The 17,735-nt window shown below is 42.1% G+C and overlaps 1 protein-coding gene across 7 annotated transcripts in view; it reads right to left on the bottom strand.

Moving 5' to 3' along the window:
- AKAP13 (A-kinase anchoring protein 13) overlaps positions 1–17,735 on the bottom strand; it is a 205,516-nt gene that overhangs the window by 74,468 nt on the left and 113,313 nt on the right. For all 7 annotated transcript variants that reach the window (XM_063412789.1, XM_063412790.1, XM_063412788.1 and 4 more), the window contains one exon: positions 15,941–16,002. In XM_063412789.1, the coding sequence (XP_063268859.1) occupies positions 15,941–16,002 (62 nt within the window). The remainder of the gene's footprint in view (positions 1–15,940; positions 16,003–17,735) is intronic.

Below are 17,735 nucleotides of genomic sequence, written 5' to 3'. Positions count from 1 at the left end.
CACAATGAAACAGACAATCAGAAAATAAGGAATAAATTTTAAAAAACCTACTCTAACAAGTAAATAATTCTCCCTTTTTTTTGGCGAGTTACTCAAAATGGAGAGGAGACGTGAGCAGCAGCCCCGGCCACCGGCTGCTGATGCGACAGTTCTGGGCTCCTTATTGAAAACATCTGGAAGCTCTGAGCTGCTTTGTGCAGACAGGAGTTTGAAACTATCCAATCATTTCATATCCAAACCCAAGTCCAGCACTGCGGATTTCAAGGGAAGGAAAAGAGGGGAAAGAAAGAAAAAAACCAACAAAAAACGCACTTGATCACACCATATGATCTGTAACTCATCCAGATAAAACTCCTCCTCCTCCTCCACCCGCTAACAGACTTCTTAATGACAAGGAAATCATGGTTATCCTCAAACAGACTGAACTATTGTTATCTGTTTCAAATTACTTTTGCCATATCGTTATGAAACACTGCAATGATGCAATCTGCAGAAATACTCAGGCATATTAACTTTTTTAGCCGTGACTCTGATAGCAACTAATGGAGCAGTAGATGAAAGGAAAAAAAAATTCTCCCTGTTTTAAGCAAGGCAAAACTCACTTTTGGGCACTAAAAAGAGGTGATAATAAATTCATCAGACAGTAAGAGAGAAGAATTACAATTTCAATTGCTCTTTTCTTAAAAGAAAGCAGCTTTTTGGGAAGGCTGTTTAAAATTTTACATTTCTGGCAGTTGCACGGGTAGACAAAACAAATCGCTTTTTTTGCTAAAACTAAATAAGGCAAAGGAAATCTGCACTCTAATGCTGCAAAGCCTGTAAGAGGAGCACGTCCAGTCTGGAAAGGAGAGCACATCCATTGTGTCTGCTGGGAGGGAGGTCAGCACCATGTGAGACCAGACCCAGAGCAACACTCAAATGTGGATTTTGAAGCAGACCAGGCTGCTGTTGACTGCAGTGGGCACTGACACCACAGATCTTGGTTAAGAGCCCTGGATTTCTCATGGCATTTCTCATGTTTGCAGGAGCTGAGAGGAGTTTTGTGGCTGATCCAGTCCCAATGTGCCTGTCCATCTGCATCCCTGAGGGATGGTGGCACTTTGGTCCAGAGCTGCATCCCTCTGGCCATGGCACAACCCACCAGAGTCCCACCAAGCCTCCAAAAGGCTGGCTGTGATTTTGAATTCCCCTACAAGGTAGAGCACAGAAAGAAAAGGAGTCACAGAGAGGGACACAGACAGTCCTTCACGACCAGACATCACAGACATCTGCAGCAAATCCATGCCACTCTAAGGGGGAAGATCAGTGATGCAGCAACAAACCTTCACAATGCTGATCCTAAAACACCTCCATATTCATCAGTTTGATTTAATCCTTGGGGCAAATCATCCACAGTACCAACACAAGTTTTATTCTCCAGCCTCTCAGAAGAGGCTCAAACTCTCCCAAAACTTGCCTATTGAAATCATATATTCACACCAAGGTCTGGAGAGAGGCATTTCCTCACCAAGGAACGCTTTGGGACAGCACGACTGAGCTGAATTTAACATCAAACAATCCACTGTCCAGCTGCAGCCTGTGTTAGAGCTCAGACAGAACTGTCTAACAAACAGCTAAAGAATCGTGAGGGAATGAGGAGGGCTTGGAAAGCTGACAGACATATGGATACATGGAGCGCGTGTTTAGAGAAAATACAAAAACACCTTGAGAGACCTTCAGCCACTTCCTGACCTTCCCTTCTTCTAATATTTCTCAGAGACTCAGTGTACATTTTTCAGGAATTTCTATTGTCCAAATAACCTTCAGAAAAATGCTGAGGCTTTGGTCAGCCATGGAGCATGCCTGAACATCCTTCCAGAGGAAGTCAACTGCCCATCTTACTGCTCCCAAATGGCTACAGGAGAAACACAACCCACACAAGAGATTAGCAACCCCTCAGCTGACTCTACATCACTTTGCAAGATCTGCTACTTCCTTTACCAAAAATAACCGCAGTTGGGATGTCTAGCTGGCTGAAGTGCTGTGGGATCTTGGACCAGGCCACAGATATTTATTTAGCGTGTTATGGGAGTTGAGAGAAATACTTCTGCTGTCAAGCACTGGACATGCTGCTTTGCTCTGGGAGTTTCAACATCCTGAAAATAGGGAAGGGAAAACATGAGTGGATAAAGCAGGAACAGTCTCAAAAGGGGCTGTCAAGGAGCACCTGAGCTGTGAACTGCACAAACAAATTCTCTGTGTCTACCTGCCAGCTGCTCCCGTGCTCAGGCACTTCCCACCAGGGCACGGGGTCTAACTCACAGACTGGGTCAAACACCAAAAAAATGGGGACTTCTGTAAAGAATAACACAATTTGCAACCAAAACAAGTGGATGGAAGATAATGCTTTCATTTCACAGCTGGCACAGCCCAGCCTGGAGCTGCTGCTGAAGAAATGACACTCACTTCTCTGATCTCATCCAACACTAAAGTTGGTCACAATAGATTTGCTTGTGTTTTCCTTTATGGTTTTCAGTTGCTGGCAATAAACATGTAAATTTTACATGCACACAATGAGTGATAATCTTCACTAATTACCGTGATTCTCCTGTAAAGGAAGGATTACAATTTCGGGGATCTGGAAGGATAAATATAAATGACATAAATAAAAGTATTTAAAATAGCAAATTGCATTTATAGGAGTCTTCAAACCATCGTGAACATCACACAAGTCACTTGAAATTGGCTTGCACAGACCATCCCTTAATACCTGAAGGCCTGCTCAAGCACAATCAAGCAATGTCTAATAATTTGTCCTACAGAAGAATTAAGAGATCATTGCATTTGTCTCAAATGCAAGAAAAAGGAGATGTTTCATTATCTATAAAGCTCACAAATTCAAACTCAAAGGAGTTTTTCATTTTCAAATAATGCATAATAAAAAAGCAAATTCTGACATGATTGAGATAGATAGAGGATATAACAAATATGGATTTACACAACTAAAAACATGTTTTCTGTTCTCTCATAACACATTCTAGAAAGACTGAATCTCCACTGTTCAAGATATGAGGTTAAAAATTAGTTCGAGTTTTTGTGCAGGAAAACAACAAGCACCTCACATTTCCAGAGTGCAGGAAACATCCCTGTGCTGTGGACAGGGCACAGGAGCAGGCAGACATCGCCTGGGCCACTCCAGGATGCCTCAGCATAACATGAGATCAGTGCCATGAAACGCCTGGTGGATGGTTCTATCTGATGAATTATGTCTTTAGCTAAAAACAGAGACAGGGTAGCAGATTATGTAGATGAATTGGTGGATAAAACCCAACAAAAAATGACGTATGGCATGAGTGAGTGAAATTAATGGACAATATAAAAATGACACATCTTGAACTGAGGAAATTATTCAACTTTTACCATTCTTTCATGCCTACAGTTTAGGGCACTGTAATCTAACTGAAAAACAGAGACGGGTCATTCAAATGAATAAATCATGCCAGAAAATGATTCAGCTTCCCTTCTGTTTCTTTTTTTTTTGTTTTTTTTTTTCTTTTTAACTGAAGGCCCTAGGACTCAGCCCTTAGGAAGCCCAGTGTATTGTCCTGGCCAGGCACTCTGTCAAAATGGAAAAAGTTACCTTTTCTTTCATCTTGTAACTGAAAAGCTGGGAAGGTAAGTGTTGGGAAAGCAGAGCACTGTACAAAGGCACCCATCATATTCCCAGGTCAGCTTTCTGCCTGGCTGCTAATGCAGGCAGTGGATTGAGGATACTGTGGCATTTGTTTTGCCCTTCCATATCTTCTGTTTGCTTTGTGGGAAGGAGGATCTCAGCCCCCACGGGTAAGTGAGATGCTCTGAGTGCAGCCAAGCCCCTCTCCCAGCAACAACAGACACTCCACATCACCCTCCTACCTACACTCCCATCCTACCAATATTTTCGTGCCCTCTCTCCACAGATTTGGAAACCTGAAATGAAATCCAACGCAAACTGTGAGAGGAGGCATTTGGAATCCAGCTCCTGCCTGGGAGGTCTGCTTTAGGACCACATGAGTATTCCTTTGCTCACTGCTTTATCCGTTTCCCTGGTAGTCCTCTGTAAAGAATATTAAACAAACATGTCTTTACAGCTCAAGAGCCCAGGAGAGAATGTTGACCCTGTGGAAAAAACCCTGGTTTTATCCATTTTTACCCTACTTTCATCCCCCTGGACTAAGGATGTATATACAAGGGTAAGGATTCATTGGGTCCACAAAGCCATCATTAAGGACTGCTACATCAATCCATGCTGAGTATGTTCTCCTCTATAGCCTGAATTTAGAACGTATTTTTAAAGGAATTTCAGGGCATAAAACATGTATAATTACAGCCAGATATGTGGAAGCATCACCATTAGTGAGGAATTTTCTCAACACTTGATGCTGCTCCAGAAAAAGAATAAAATATTTATTCTAAGGTTATAAACTAACATACTCTACACCTCTACCAGCTTGTCAAAGATCCCTCTACAGTAACATTTGTTGTTGCAAGGTTAAATCCTAACTGGAATAAAGGTCCCAAGCCCTGCTCCTATGCTCTCCACTCAGTTCAAGCTAGAGGATGTCCCTGCAAACATGGGGAATGTCAGGCCAATACAGGTGCTTTAGGAAAGTTTTAGTTGCTGAATTTTTTTGCTCCCTCCCTCTCTCATTCCCCATCTGCCAGAGATACTGCAATTCCACATAGATTTTTTCAATAGATAAATACACTTAAGAGGATGGATGATTATAAATGGCACCAAAAAAGTCAAAAAGCAGCATTTACTATATCCTTCAATTTTCCCTGAGTTATCCTTCTGATTTGGGCTGTCCCAGGAGCTGCAAATTGCTGTGCTGCAGATAAGGAAAATGGAGCATCTGAGATTCTCGCCAGTGACTACAAGGAAAGGGTTGGTTTTGTTTTCTCAGGAGGAAGAGGAAAATGTTCTGAAGCTTTCTCTTCAGGCTATAATCCAAAACATTTACAAGACTCAAGAGCACAAAAGCTTGCAGATAACCAGCAAAACTGATGCCAGTTCTATCAAAGCAACCCAGTAACAGCAACTGGGAGGAATGCAGATTATGCAGCATCCTTCTCTATAGAAAAAAAAATCTAATATACAACAGTTAAATAATTTAACTACTTCAAGTTATTATTCATCAGCTAGTCTTTTTTGGCTATCATGCAGCACTAGTCTCTTCTGTTCTGAAGTTTGCCTTTCAGAGAAAAAAAAAGGCAACTTCAAAACATGCAAAAATTAATGAAACCCATATGTGGGATACTGTCATTATTCCATGTTTATAAGAGGATCAGGTTTTGTTAAATGGGCTGACTTAATGCAGACGCATAAGCAAAAATACTCAGCAAAAGATCTGAAAGCTATTGAAAGCAAAATATTTTCACAATTTCAACTAAAAGCCGCTATATATTTTGGTGCAACTTTGTTTATGGCTTCTCTGACAGCTTATAACGTTCTCCAACCCAGAGAAACGACTCCTAGATAAGATTTTACCTTTTTGACTCTTTTCACCCTCATACTCTATTTAAGCTGGGCCAACCTGAAAATCAATGGCTTATGGAAACATCTGTTGATACAGGCACACAGTTTTGACTTTTTTCAACAGCTGTTGTTATTTTATGCTCTTTTATGGCTAGGCCAGTTGGTAAGCCTGGAAGAAAATAAGAGCTGGGCTCCTTTCCTGACTTTGGTCTCTCTTCAGTGGCTGCAGTCAGTACCTTGTTCCCTCCCCAGTACTGGGAGTACTGGGAAGAAAAGTCCCCCAAGTCTGGTCGTGTCCACCAGACTCAGATAAGAAATAAAGAAATACATCTCACCTAAATACAGGCTTAAAATACCCGTTGCTGTTGCTGCTTTCTGCCCGTACAAGGGACTAAAACACCCTGCACTGCCCATTTCCCTGGCTCCCATTTGCACTTCCAACAGCAATGCACAATAAACCCCAGGCCTGTCTTGCCTCCCCTCCTTCTATTTCATTGCCAAGATCCAGACATCTGCCAACATCCTCCGTGAAAGATAACACACAATATATTTTAAGAGCCAACCTGCCAAAAGGTATTTGGTGCTTCAGACAGTGCTACTTGCCAGACAGAGAACACACACTGCTCACAGGCAGGCTTGCATAAAAACAGAATGTACTTTTCTTGTGAAGCTAATGTTTGCTAACAAAAAAAAAAAAACAACAAAAAAAAACCCACCAACAAATTCAACCAAAATATCCTATTTTCAACATTTAATTCAGCTGCTAGTTGAAACAAGATGTTTCTATCTAAATTCTGTTTTCTTGAAGAAAGAAAACAACTTACAAAGCTTTTAAAGAGCTCCAGTCTTTTTCAGTGTACATGCAAACTGTCAAGAGCCAAAGAAAGCCAATACCCCACGCACAGATTTTTTCTTTCCCCTTGCTCTTTTCAACAGAGAGGACTTGTTTAATCTTACCTTCAAACTTCTTATTTCTCTGCCATGCACTCCTAGAGTCTCTGTTGGTTGTGCCAACGCCTGCCCAAAAGGCCAGTCATAAAAAAACCACTTTAGACAGAAACTGCTCATCTAGAGGAGAGAGAGCCCCAGGTTTGCAAGCAGAGCAGATATTTCAGCATTAAAGAATTCTCGGAGCTACTCCAAGACACAAATTTTTGTTGTCTGCTGCACTGTAAGGATTTTAAGCCCAGAAAGAAGCTATTTATTTAGTCTATATACATAGATTTATAACAAAGGCAGAGGATCCATCTACAGTCTTCTGGGTGCTTTTTGCATCGTTTATAGCATATGAAGTAAAACTCAGCTTCCTCAAAGAGAGAAAAGAAGAAATAAACAAAGCTTGACATGAGAAATCAAACACTGTCCCCCAAATATACAGCTATGAACTAAAAAAGCTTTTTGAGATGCCTCTCGCTGTCTCCTCGAAACACATTAAAACCCACAATTTGCAAAATGCCCTAAAAGCCATTTCTGGTCATGCTGTAGGGAGAGTTTCTCTCACCCCTTCCCTCTGTAAAACCCCAATCTTTACAGTCACGCTCTCCTTGGTTATCTACAGGTAAGAATATCTGGACATGATGTGAGCAACCTTCACTCTATTTTAAAAGGCTCAAAAAAGTACATTACTGCTCTGTTTCAACCCTGGAGTGCAGGCATTTGAAGCTAATCTGCCTCCTCCTGGGCAAGCAGGTCAGCAAACATTTCCTCACCTTGTTATGGCCAGTGAGTTAAAAAAAGAAATAATAGTGGAACAAAATACCAAGGAATCCTTCTTTAATCCCAGTAGATTTTAACAGCCCATCCCTCTCTCCATGATTTTGGTAAGAATCAGTACAGTATTTTGGAAAGGCAGAAGAGATTTCATACTCCTAAAACACAAGATCTCAGATTGAAACTAACATTTCAGAGAACTGCAACTCCAGCCTTTGAAAATGTGGATTTTGGAAATATTCCTCCCAACCAATTTCAAGCATTTAATATGTCCAGCTGTGTTCAGAAACCAAGCAAAAGTTCAGTGTCAAGTAATTCAGGATTATGATCTTTTTTTTTTGATTTATGGACGTAAGCAGAGTCTCAGACACAAGAAAAACAAGTCACTTGATGCTAAGCAGACTCAGAACCAGGGCTCAGACTAATGAGCAAGCAAGGGTGAGGCTTCACGTTCCTGCCTCTTATCTCAGCAGCTGGAAGGACCCAACATGAGGAAGAGAGCACAGCCAGAGACAGGCAGAGCCAGCCCCAAGGTACCTGCAAACACAGGACTGGTGTTCCAGTGGGGAAGGTGGAAATACTCCAGAAAAGGGAGGCATGTGGTATTGGATGCAGGTAAGAATATGACCTCAAATACTAAGTGCAAAAATAAGGAGAAACTACTATTAAGTGGCTGTAATGGTATCAGGGCAAAGTCTTTAGGGAGAAGTAATATCTAAGCAGGCTGAGGAAGCCATAAACCACCCATCAGGCCTTCTGCAGATCTGAAAGGAGAGCAGCATAACTCAGGTTAAACACAGAATAGCAACAATTCCTGTTGCAAACTACACAAACAGAAGAGAAAGCAAACAAGGTAATCCAGAAATATTTGCTCTGTTTTTTGGATTAGTCTCTTGGGCACAGCTACTGCCTTCATTTTCATCAGTACATCACTGGCACTAAGATGATAAACACAGCAAGAAGGGAGGGAACAGTTAAGTTCACCACTGCTTAAGAGAAAATCAGACAGTTTGCTACATCAAGTACATGCTTATTTAGGCATAAATTTAATGTATACGAGAAGCAAAAAGAGAAGTGGATGGAGAAGAACTTTATTAGCTGCAAGAGACCAAGTACTAAAGAAAGCTTAGTTTAGAATTTGCTCCCATCTGCTAATTCTTATACAGCTGACGAAGTATGTTTTATTAAACCATTGCAAAACATTTTATGTTCTAGTTACAGTCTCCTTGCTGGGGTTATTCCAAAGTAGAAGTCCAAAACACAGCCCACAACAGTTAAAAAACAAAGTGGTAATGGCAAGGAGGTACAGCAGCACTGAGAAGAAATTCTTATCCTTTGTGTCTACCTGCTCTGGGATCCCAGTAAAAAAAGTAACTCTTGTCCATGCTTTGTACATGCCATTTGAAGCCATCACCTCTTCTTTGGCTTGATTTATGATTAAAGTCTTCTCCCAAAATTCAGAAGTTTCTTTGTCTTGAAAGTTTCAATTAATTTGGTATTATGAAAGCAAGGACAGCTATGACTGCCCACAGCCAAATACAACACCAAGGCATTGCTCTGACCCTGGGAGTTTTAATTCTGACCTGAACCTGCCCTGGCTCAGCCAAACCCATTCCCTCCCAAACTTTTATTTGAAATATCACATGCTTGGATACCAAATCACAGAGTCCAGCCACTGCAACATTAATCTTCTATTTTGGTTTCACAGTCCCAATCTTCAAGACCTCTCTACCACCTCCAGTTTTCCCTGTACAACTGCAAACCCTGTCAAGCCAGAGAGCCATCAGTGTGCTCAGTGCAAGGATGCTGCATGAATAGGCAAACATTTAGTTATCACCCAGGCTTTTATCTCATCTGATGTTTTAACAGCAGTTTGAGCCCAGAAACATTCTGCAACACAGCTGAATCACCCTGGGCCACACGAGGATCTGTACATAACACCAAGCAGAAACAGACACTGAGCAGAAAAAGCTGAGATGCTGCAGGAAAATAAAAAGGTTTTCACCTTTGCATGAAAATAATATAATAAGGGAAGGCAAACAACCTAAAATAGGTGGGAAAAAGGCTGAGAACAATAATAAAAAGGGAAATCTGTGAAAGGACCATGAGGTGACATGCATTTTGATTCCATGTTTCCATGGAAAAAGTTTAACAGTACTTCTTATCTTTTTACTCCCATCACTCTTTTCATCCTTTGCTGGAAGTTAAAGTAAGAAATACTATGCCTGGATATTGCTAGAGCCTGCGTCATCAGTGGCCAAGAGTTCCTGTTCATTTCTCCTGTCCATCCCACAACAACTCATAAAAACCCAAAAAAAATGTATGGGAATATAATTAAAAATCTATTTCTTGTATGTATAAGCTTTTTCTTTAAGGTGGTGTAACAATGAACTGCAAAAAATGTAATCTACAGAAAAGCATAAATGGTGGCCTGTCTACACTGTAAGGGGCCAGCTCTGGCTTCCAAAATATCAGAATGGAACTAGCTAAGTTCCTTCAGAAGGATAAAAACTCAGTGACCTGATACTAGAGTACCCATTTGTCATAATAATGCAGCCTCCATCAAAAGCCCACATTTGGTCTCCCACGTTGTCATCTCCGTTCTTTCTATATTTAGACCAGGAATTCAGTGTGCAGTAACCATGTGTACTGTACAACAGTTCCACCACAAAACTTTTAAGATATTTCAAACACAAATAAAAGAACCCATAGGATAAAGAAGATCGGACCATTCAAAAACAGCACGGTATTTTCCTTCATGAGGTACAATATTCAGTGCCAGCATTCCTTTGCTAGAGTAATAGTCCTATCCATTATTTTATGGAAAGTATGAAAGTATCCATACTTTCATGACTGCATAAAAAATGAATATATCAAACCCCTGGAGGAGAACTCCAAACCCAGGATTTTCTATACTTAAAATCTGTTGATCTGTATTTTACAAACTTGTAAAATAACAGAGTCCTGATCCTAAAAAGGGTCTCTGGAAGCTACTTTAATACACTGATGTAAATAATTTATGAGTGAACCCCTTTGTCTGAAGCAAGCCATAAGTGAGCACTGAAGTACTGTAGTTATTAAGCAGCTGTCTTCAATCGAAACCATCTCAAAACTACAGCAAGAATATCCACACAACTCTGCCTTCGAGGCAACAGAGTCTGCAGATGAAACTGCAGGTAGATCTTGATGCTTTTAACAAAGAGTGTGAAAAAAGAAGGATAAACTTTGCTGCAAATAGGAGGATGACAGCCAGATGTTTCGCTAGAGAAAATGAGGAAATGATGAAAATGCAGAGTATCAGGCAGCAATCTTTGCCTGCAAAGAGCAGTGGCTGAAGGGGAGGGCGTAGGGGAGGAGAATTAACTCACCATCTCCAGAGATCAGCAGGGGCTGGCACAAGCCGCGGTGGGGGCGGCGCAGGCGCCTTCATCTGCCCCCAGCCAGACCTGGGAGCAGCATCCCTGCCCTGAGCCAGGGATTTGGCTGCGTGTCCACGTTCCTGCCTCACCCCTTAACATCCGTGAATCCTGTGACTGAGCTTGGAAACCACTGCCTTGAGCTGGGGATTATCAAAATGCTGGATAAAAAGGCATCGGAAATGCAGCACCCAGAGAAATTCAGTGCAGCACAAAAAAACCTGCCACAATAGCTGTATAAATGCCTTCAAGGCATGAGTAATAGTAAAGACCAAACAAGAACCCCAGCCTGGCTTGAATTTCTTTTTCTTTTCCTTCCCCCAGCTTTTATTCTGGCTCTCTGCAGCTTGTGTGGCGATGCTCAGAGCAGCTGGGGTGATGTGTCCTACACAGCGATGAATTCACTCAGGCTGGCCAGCTGACACAATTTCCTCACCGAGCTCAAAGCCTGTGCTCTGAGCATCCGGGGCAGACACAGGATGCTGGTGGGTGTGAGAAAGGGCCTGGCAGATGACAAGCCCAAAGCCTTGACCCGCTGGGTGAGTGTGTGTCAGCCTCCAGCATTAATGCCAGGCTTAGGGCAGGCTCCCTTTTGGCGCAGTTTTTCCGTGTTTACTGTAGTTACAGGACAACATTGACAAAGAGAGGGTTACACAAGTGATTTTGAAGAGGCAGGGTGAGAACAGTCTATTGTTAATACTGCACTTTCCATCACCAAACCCAGCTCTGACTTGTTTCCAACACTTCAGTCACTTGCTCTGAAATTGTCCAAGCTGTTGAGGAGATTTCTGTGCTGTTCTGCACACCCTTTGGAAAAAAGGGATTTACAACCCCCATCCCATAGCATGTACACATGTACACCCATGCACATGGAGAAAATGAACTTCAATGCACACAGACAACCTGGATTTTGTCATGTCCTCAGGGTGAGCAGTTTGTTAAAATAGGTAATTCCTAAGACAATAAATTGGAGCCTGGAAAACTTTAACAACCTCTTGTCTTGGTTCACCAACAAAGTTCAGTAGTTTGGAACCATGAAGCACCACTTGATCTGGCAACAACTACACCAGACTGCTCCTCAGCACCAGCCACAGGAGGTGGGTGACACTGTACACCTTGGCCAGAATTTTATCCATTTATCTGATGATTCCAAGGAAGAGAAACATGAGATTGGGGGAAGGAAAAATCTGTGCATTCTTCACACCTACTGTCCATCCCAACACTCATCTCAGTGCCATGTGGGTCTCTACTCTCTCTCATAAGCTCTTTTCCATCCCATTCTTCCCACTTTAATCTCCTGCAGTCTTGCTGTCTCAGCCCCCTTCCTCTGCACACCCTGCCAGACCCTGGCCAAGCCGCTCCTTGCTCTTCTCCCTGTTCAGCAAAGCACAAACCTGGGGGCCTACAAGCCAAAGGCAATGGGCAACAACGGACCTGAGCCTCTGTCCTGACAGCATCATCGCTCTTATCTGTAACAACTCTCAGGGAAGGAGGTTTCCTGGCCTCCCTAGGTGGTCTTGCAACAGTTTTATGATGGTAACAGGATGTTTTCACAACATCCAGCCTAAATCATCCTGGCAAATTAACAAATCAGTAAATTAAACTGCCATGGAAATCTGGGGCTTTAATAACTACTATTACATGTTGGCAGACTGCTGGATTGCACAATGGTTTTCTTTTTGCTGCACCGAATAAATGTAGTTCTTTCAATCTCTTCTCACGTTTCTTAATCTCTTCTCATTGTTTCCTTCTGGACACTTTTCCCATCTGCCTGCATCTTCCTCTGAGCAGGGCACCCCAAAGTGGATTTCATGGCACTGATGATGGCTCCACAGTGCCACACACGACTAAGTCACCTCCCACACCTCACAGAGGACACTCCTTCAAATATAACTCAAAACAAGATTTGCTCTCTTGCAGTAGCTCTTGCTGTTGATTCATTTGAAATCCACTAGAAACCCTCAGTCCTATTTTAGTCTATCCCTCCCCAGCTTAAACCTGACTTGGTAAAAGTGCATTTTGCTTACTCCTTTGCAAATGCAGCACTTAGAGTCTGCTTTTATCTCTTATCTGGACGTGCTCTCCAATTTCTTAAGGTCATTCTGAACCCTGACCCTGTTCTCTCAAGTGCCTGCAATCCCTCCTGACCTGATATCATCTGAGTGTGATAAACATACCTCCATCTTCCAAATCATGAGTGAAAATATTGCAAGTTTCCCCCCAGAAAGTGACCTTGTTGATATTTCAATTGTTACTGCACCACTTGGATCAGTGGAGGGATGAAAGTGAAAGGAGTATTCTAAGCTTCATTCTCTGCAACTTCTGAAAACACAGGCATTAATTAAATATTGACTCCTCTGGTAAAGGTAGGATGCATTCAATTCAATAGGAACTAACTAATACAATTAATAAATGGCATGGGAAGGCTGTTTCCCAGTGAACTCTGTTCCTGAGGTCAGCCAGGCTTCAATTTCTCAGTCACAGGCTCAGACAACCAAAGCCATCAGATAAACCCAGCAGCACAACCTTTATCCATCCTGCCACGTGAAGACAAAGATTCAGCAAGTAATGAATCACAACCAGTTTCTGGGATCAGCACAAGAGAAACATTTCAGGCTACAGTTCATTTTAAATTGCTGCTTTACTTTTAGGATGCTGGAGCCACAGGCTCCATTTTAATTTATTTTAATATCACAGCAGGCAGAAGCCAAACGAAATTTCTCATCAGAGTTAAAAAATATTCCATTTTAAAAATGCTAAATTCTCATTTTAACAGATCACATCAAGTGATTGTCCCAGCTCTACTCAGGATTCCCAAACTACGCAGGAAGATAAGGACCAGGAGAGTCTCTGGCAGGATAAGCACCCACTGCCCGCCATGCAAGGAGCCTGAGAAGTGCTGGTTACTGAGTTTTACAGAGCAGATACAACTTCTGAGAAAAGATTCTGGAAATTTAAGAAACATGTAATTCAAAAACTCATTTTAATTGGGAAAAAAACCCCCATTTTTTCATTGTTTTCTTTTCAGTGCTTATAACCCTGCAGACCATGATTTTCCTAAACATTTTTTAGCAGCAGCTTTTCCATGACATGCATAGGAGTCTTCTGAAACAACTACAGGAGAAAGTGTGAGATCTCACATATGTAACACTGGCATCACAGATCCAGCTAATTCTAAAAATTCTTCACAATTTTCCATTCTTCAGAACCCAGCTTAGAAGAGTTTTCCCCCTTCTCTCTCCAGAGTACTCAAGCTACTGTCCTTCAGCCTGGCTGAACTATACAAGAAATCGCACTTTTTAAACTCCAAGACTGGTTTTTTTTGGTAACTTATGCTCATGAAAAGCAGTGTGCAAATTTCTCACCCATAAAACAGGGCTTAACAATAACTCCCAAGATCCAAAACTGCCGACGGCACCAGCGAGGCTGCAAAATACCTGCAGCTCCTGACTGGGGGCAAGCAACAACGCTTTTATTTGCAGCAGGCTAAGAAAATCACCTTTACTAACCACAAAATGGCTCCGTGATGAGAAGCTAAGGAGCACCTGAAACACTCCTGGCTACAAAAAGAGGCAGCACTAAATAAAGCAGAGTCAGGACGTGGCAGGAGAGGCACAAAGCGCCACGGCTTTCACCAGCAGGCTCTGACACAGCCCACATGTGTGAATTAAGCTCTATTTATAAGCCTTCCACTCCTTCTTGGTTGAGGGTTTTTTTTCTTGTTAAATGAGCTTAATATAGTGCAGTTGTTATTTTGTTTCTGTTGAACGTAGCAACAGGAAACCCTGTCAGTCCTGCAGTAAACTTTCCATTCCCCTGGCACTCCCATTCCTGCCTTGGAAAAGCCGGATTTCTAAAGAGGTGTTTGACAGGGAGGGAGGGAGAGGAAGAAGAGAAGAAAGCACACACACAAAACCAAAAATGCCTTTAAAACATGCAAAATGGAAGCCAAATTCATTTTTTTTCTCTCTTTTGTCCTTGTTTGAAAGTAAAAGGCCGTGTCCTAATCTTCGTTTTCTAAAGATTTCTTACTTCACGACCAGATTTGGAAGTCTTGGTCAGGAAAATTATCTTTAATAAAGGGGTTTTAGTAAAAAAAAACCAACTCAGTAGCATCTTTACACTCACACATTCTAGTAATGAAACACTTCCATATCAGCACAAATTTTAGCTTGGAAAATTATTTTCTCTAGTCCCTGGCTAACTCACCAAGCAAACAGCTACAGAAATTAAGCCTTAACTTGTTAAAAACATAATAAACCTGATTTTATTACAACCTTTGGCAAGACTGTTCTGCTGCTCAAAGAGCTTTACTGCATGATGAGCAAAGATTTTTGGAGCTCCACCCTTCAGTGTAAACTCATCCCCACAGTATTTTCCCTTTTAACAGCTTCATAATGGTAGGGCAAGACACAAACCCAGCTGCTCAAAGGCAACATGCTCCAACACAAGGCTGCCATCAATTTACCATTTACAAAACACTTTTTCAGGAATATGAAACCACACATAAAATACAGGAGCAAATACAAATCCAGCTAGGAAAGGTAAGACCGAAAAACCACAGCTATTGACAAAGCAGACTTTGTTTTAGTGGTGCTTTAAATTAAAATTATGTTCATGTACAGATAAATATACACCTTTTTTTTTTTAATCACAGACAGTCCTTAAATAAAGAACAAGTAACAGAATACAATACCAATGGATTCCTGATTCACAGCATGATCTACTTACACTGTTTCAGTGACATGAGGAATATGGACTTCCCCCCACATTTGATCCCCATACATCCTCCCATTATTCATTTTTCTTCCAGCTAAGGCACAAACACCCCCAGCCCACACTGCCTTTAGGCCTTGGAGTCTGTGCACACACCAGCATCAACCACAGCCCTCTGGCCAAAACCTCCCTGGAAACACAAAGCAGGGAAGGGATGGACAGGAGCTCCAGGACCACCCCGGCAGCAGCAGCAGTGCAGGCACCTTGAAGCAGCTGCTGCCCCCACACAGCATCACCAACCTCCAGTGCATTCCAGCACATGGCTTTTGTCAAATCATACACAAATCTCGGTACAACCTTGCCCCATGAGGAACTCTTGGCTCGATCTGTCGCTGACTCAGAAAACATAAATGTGCCTTAATCCAGCGGTTGAAAACGCAAGGGTTAAAAAAGGCCAGGCTATTTTTAAAAGGCTAAAGCAACATCACTGGACATTATTCAGCTTCACAGAGGCTACAGAAAGGAAACCAGCAGGTCACAGCAGCAGAGGCGTTTCTTTATAAAGTACAGCAAAGGACAAGGTGACAACACCTGCACTCACCACTTCCTCCGTGCTGCCCTTCTGAAAATCCACCTCGTCCTCAGTTTTCATTTGCAACCTCCCTGTGCAAAAAGAAGGTCCACAAAGGTAATTTAAAACCAAACTTCTCTCAGGGCTACTAACATTGTTCTGTTTATTCAAACCAGCCCCCTCTCCCCCTCAAAAAAGCAAAGAAAACCCAGCCCCCAAGGCTCTTCAACAAGTCCATTTGAACCCCTTCAAGTCTATTCGATTTCCAAATTTTTGTTTCTTGCTGACTTCACACAAAGATAACACAGGAAACCAGCCTTGTCTGCTCTCAATAGTTATTTTAAGCCAAAAAAAAGTCACAAAAAAAATTCAACCCACCTGCACTGCCTTACAGATGAGAGAATTAACCCCTGGACTAGGAAAGCAAAATCTTTGCTGCTGGAGTTTACAAAGTCCCAGCTGACTTTCCCCTTCTCCACACTCCTGTGATGGTGTCACCACCACAGTTGTACAAATTTCATGTCCCAGCTGCTTCCTCTGCCCAGCCAAGTTTTCATTAGTCACCATTCCCCAGGGGTTCCCCGTGCTTACCTTTTCCTGGCATGAAGTCAACACCGTAATTCCCTTTCAACCCTAAGCTAAGGACTCTCATGACACACAGGACACTTTTAGAGGAGTGAAGTGATTTGACCAAAGCCACCCAGATGGAGAGTGGCTGTGTCAGGGCTAAACCCCCCCTGTAATCCCACTCCCACTCTGACTTCTACTAAAAACAAACACTGGATGGATGACAACGCCTTCTTAAGGGTGACGTATGCTTGCAGTGAGTTTACTCGTACAGGGATTTAGCAAGAGGAGCCTCCCATCTTCATGGGGAAATCGTCCTAACAATTGTCACTAATGGTTTTCCATTGGCTTTAATGTCTACCCTTGTTTTTTGGGACCATCTGGTTTTGCAATGATTTCTCCTCAATTGTATGAATTTGTGGGCAGACTCAAAAATCAGATGTAATACTAGAAATTTCTGTGAGTTCCATTTGCTGGGAGATCTGCTCAGGGTCATGGCAATGCCACCATGGTTGAGATACTGATCCAAAGACAGAACATGCAACTAAGAAACATTTGGTGCACTGAGGATGGGAGAAGCAAGCTCACCCTGCTGGGTAAGAAATGGAGGATGAAGACATTTTGCCCTCAGGATGAAATTCAAAACAATTTTTTCCCTCTGTCACTTCTTTCTAAATTTCCATTAAGAAATATCCCAAAGGAAAAGCACTATTAAAGCTGTCACAGAGGTCTCTGGGTGTAGAGCCCCTTGTTGCACATGTGGCACCATTAGTGACATTTGTTACCTGCTCATCCTGCCACTCTAACACAGGAAGGAAATTGTACCAAGAGCTTTTCCATTGGGAAAATACCACTGATAAGAATGAGGTGAAGACTTATAAGGTGATATTCTTCTGTCAAGGAATATTTTCTTGAAATACTGAGATCTACAGGAAATATTTCTCCCAAGAGAATAACTAGGGAGAAATAATTACAGTATTTGTTATTTAAGATGGCAGACCCCAACCATACAATCTAACCTTGCTTGGTTTGGTTTCTGCCAAGAAACTGCAGCTACTCTGAGGTGTTTTGTCAGCACAAATCCATGGCATCTCTTCTCTTCTCACCCAGCCTGGCTACTGTGGAATGATTTCATAACCTAACTCCTCTCTTTTTAAATGAGTAGCATCTACCTGCCTGACTTGCAGAACCCATTACTCAGCTCTAATGCAGTTCTGAGTCTGGAGCTAACAGTAGGAGGAGATGCCTCAGGAAAGCA

This window comes from Prinia subflava, chromosome 15 (genome assembly GCF_021018805.1).
Source record: "Prinia subflava isolate CZ2003 ecotype Zambia chromosome 15, Cam_Psub_1.2, whole genome shotgun sequence".
In the NCBI taxonomy this organism is placed as follows: domain Eukaryota; kingdom Metazoa; phylum Chordata; class Aves; order Passeriformes; family Cisticolidae; genus Prinia; species Prinia subflava.
Note: the sequence above shows the minus strand (reverse complement) of the source record. Positions and strands in the feature narration are given on the sequence as shown.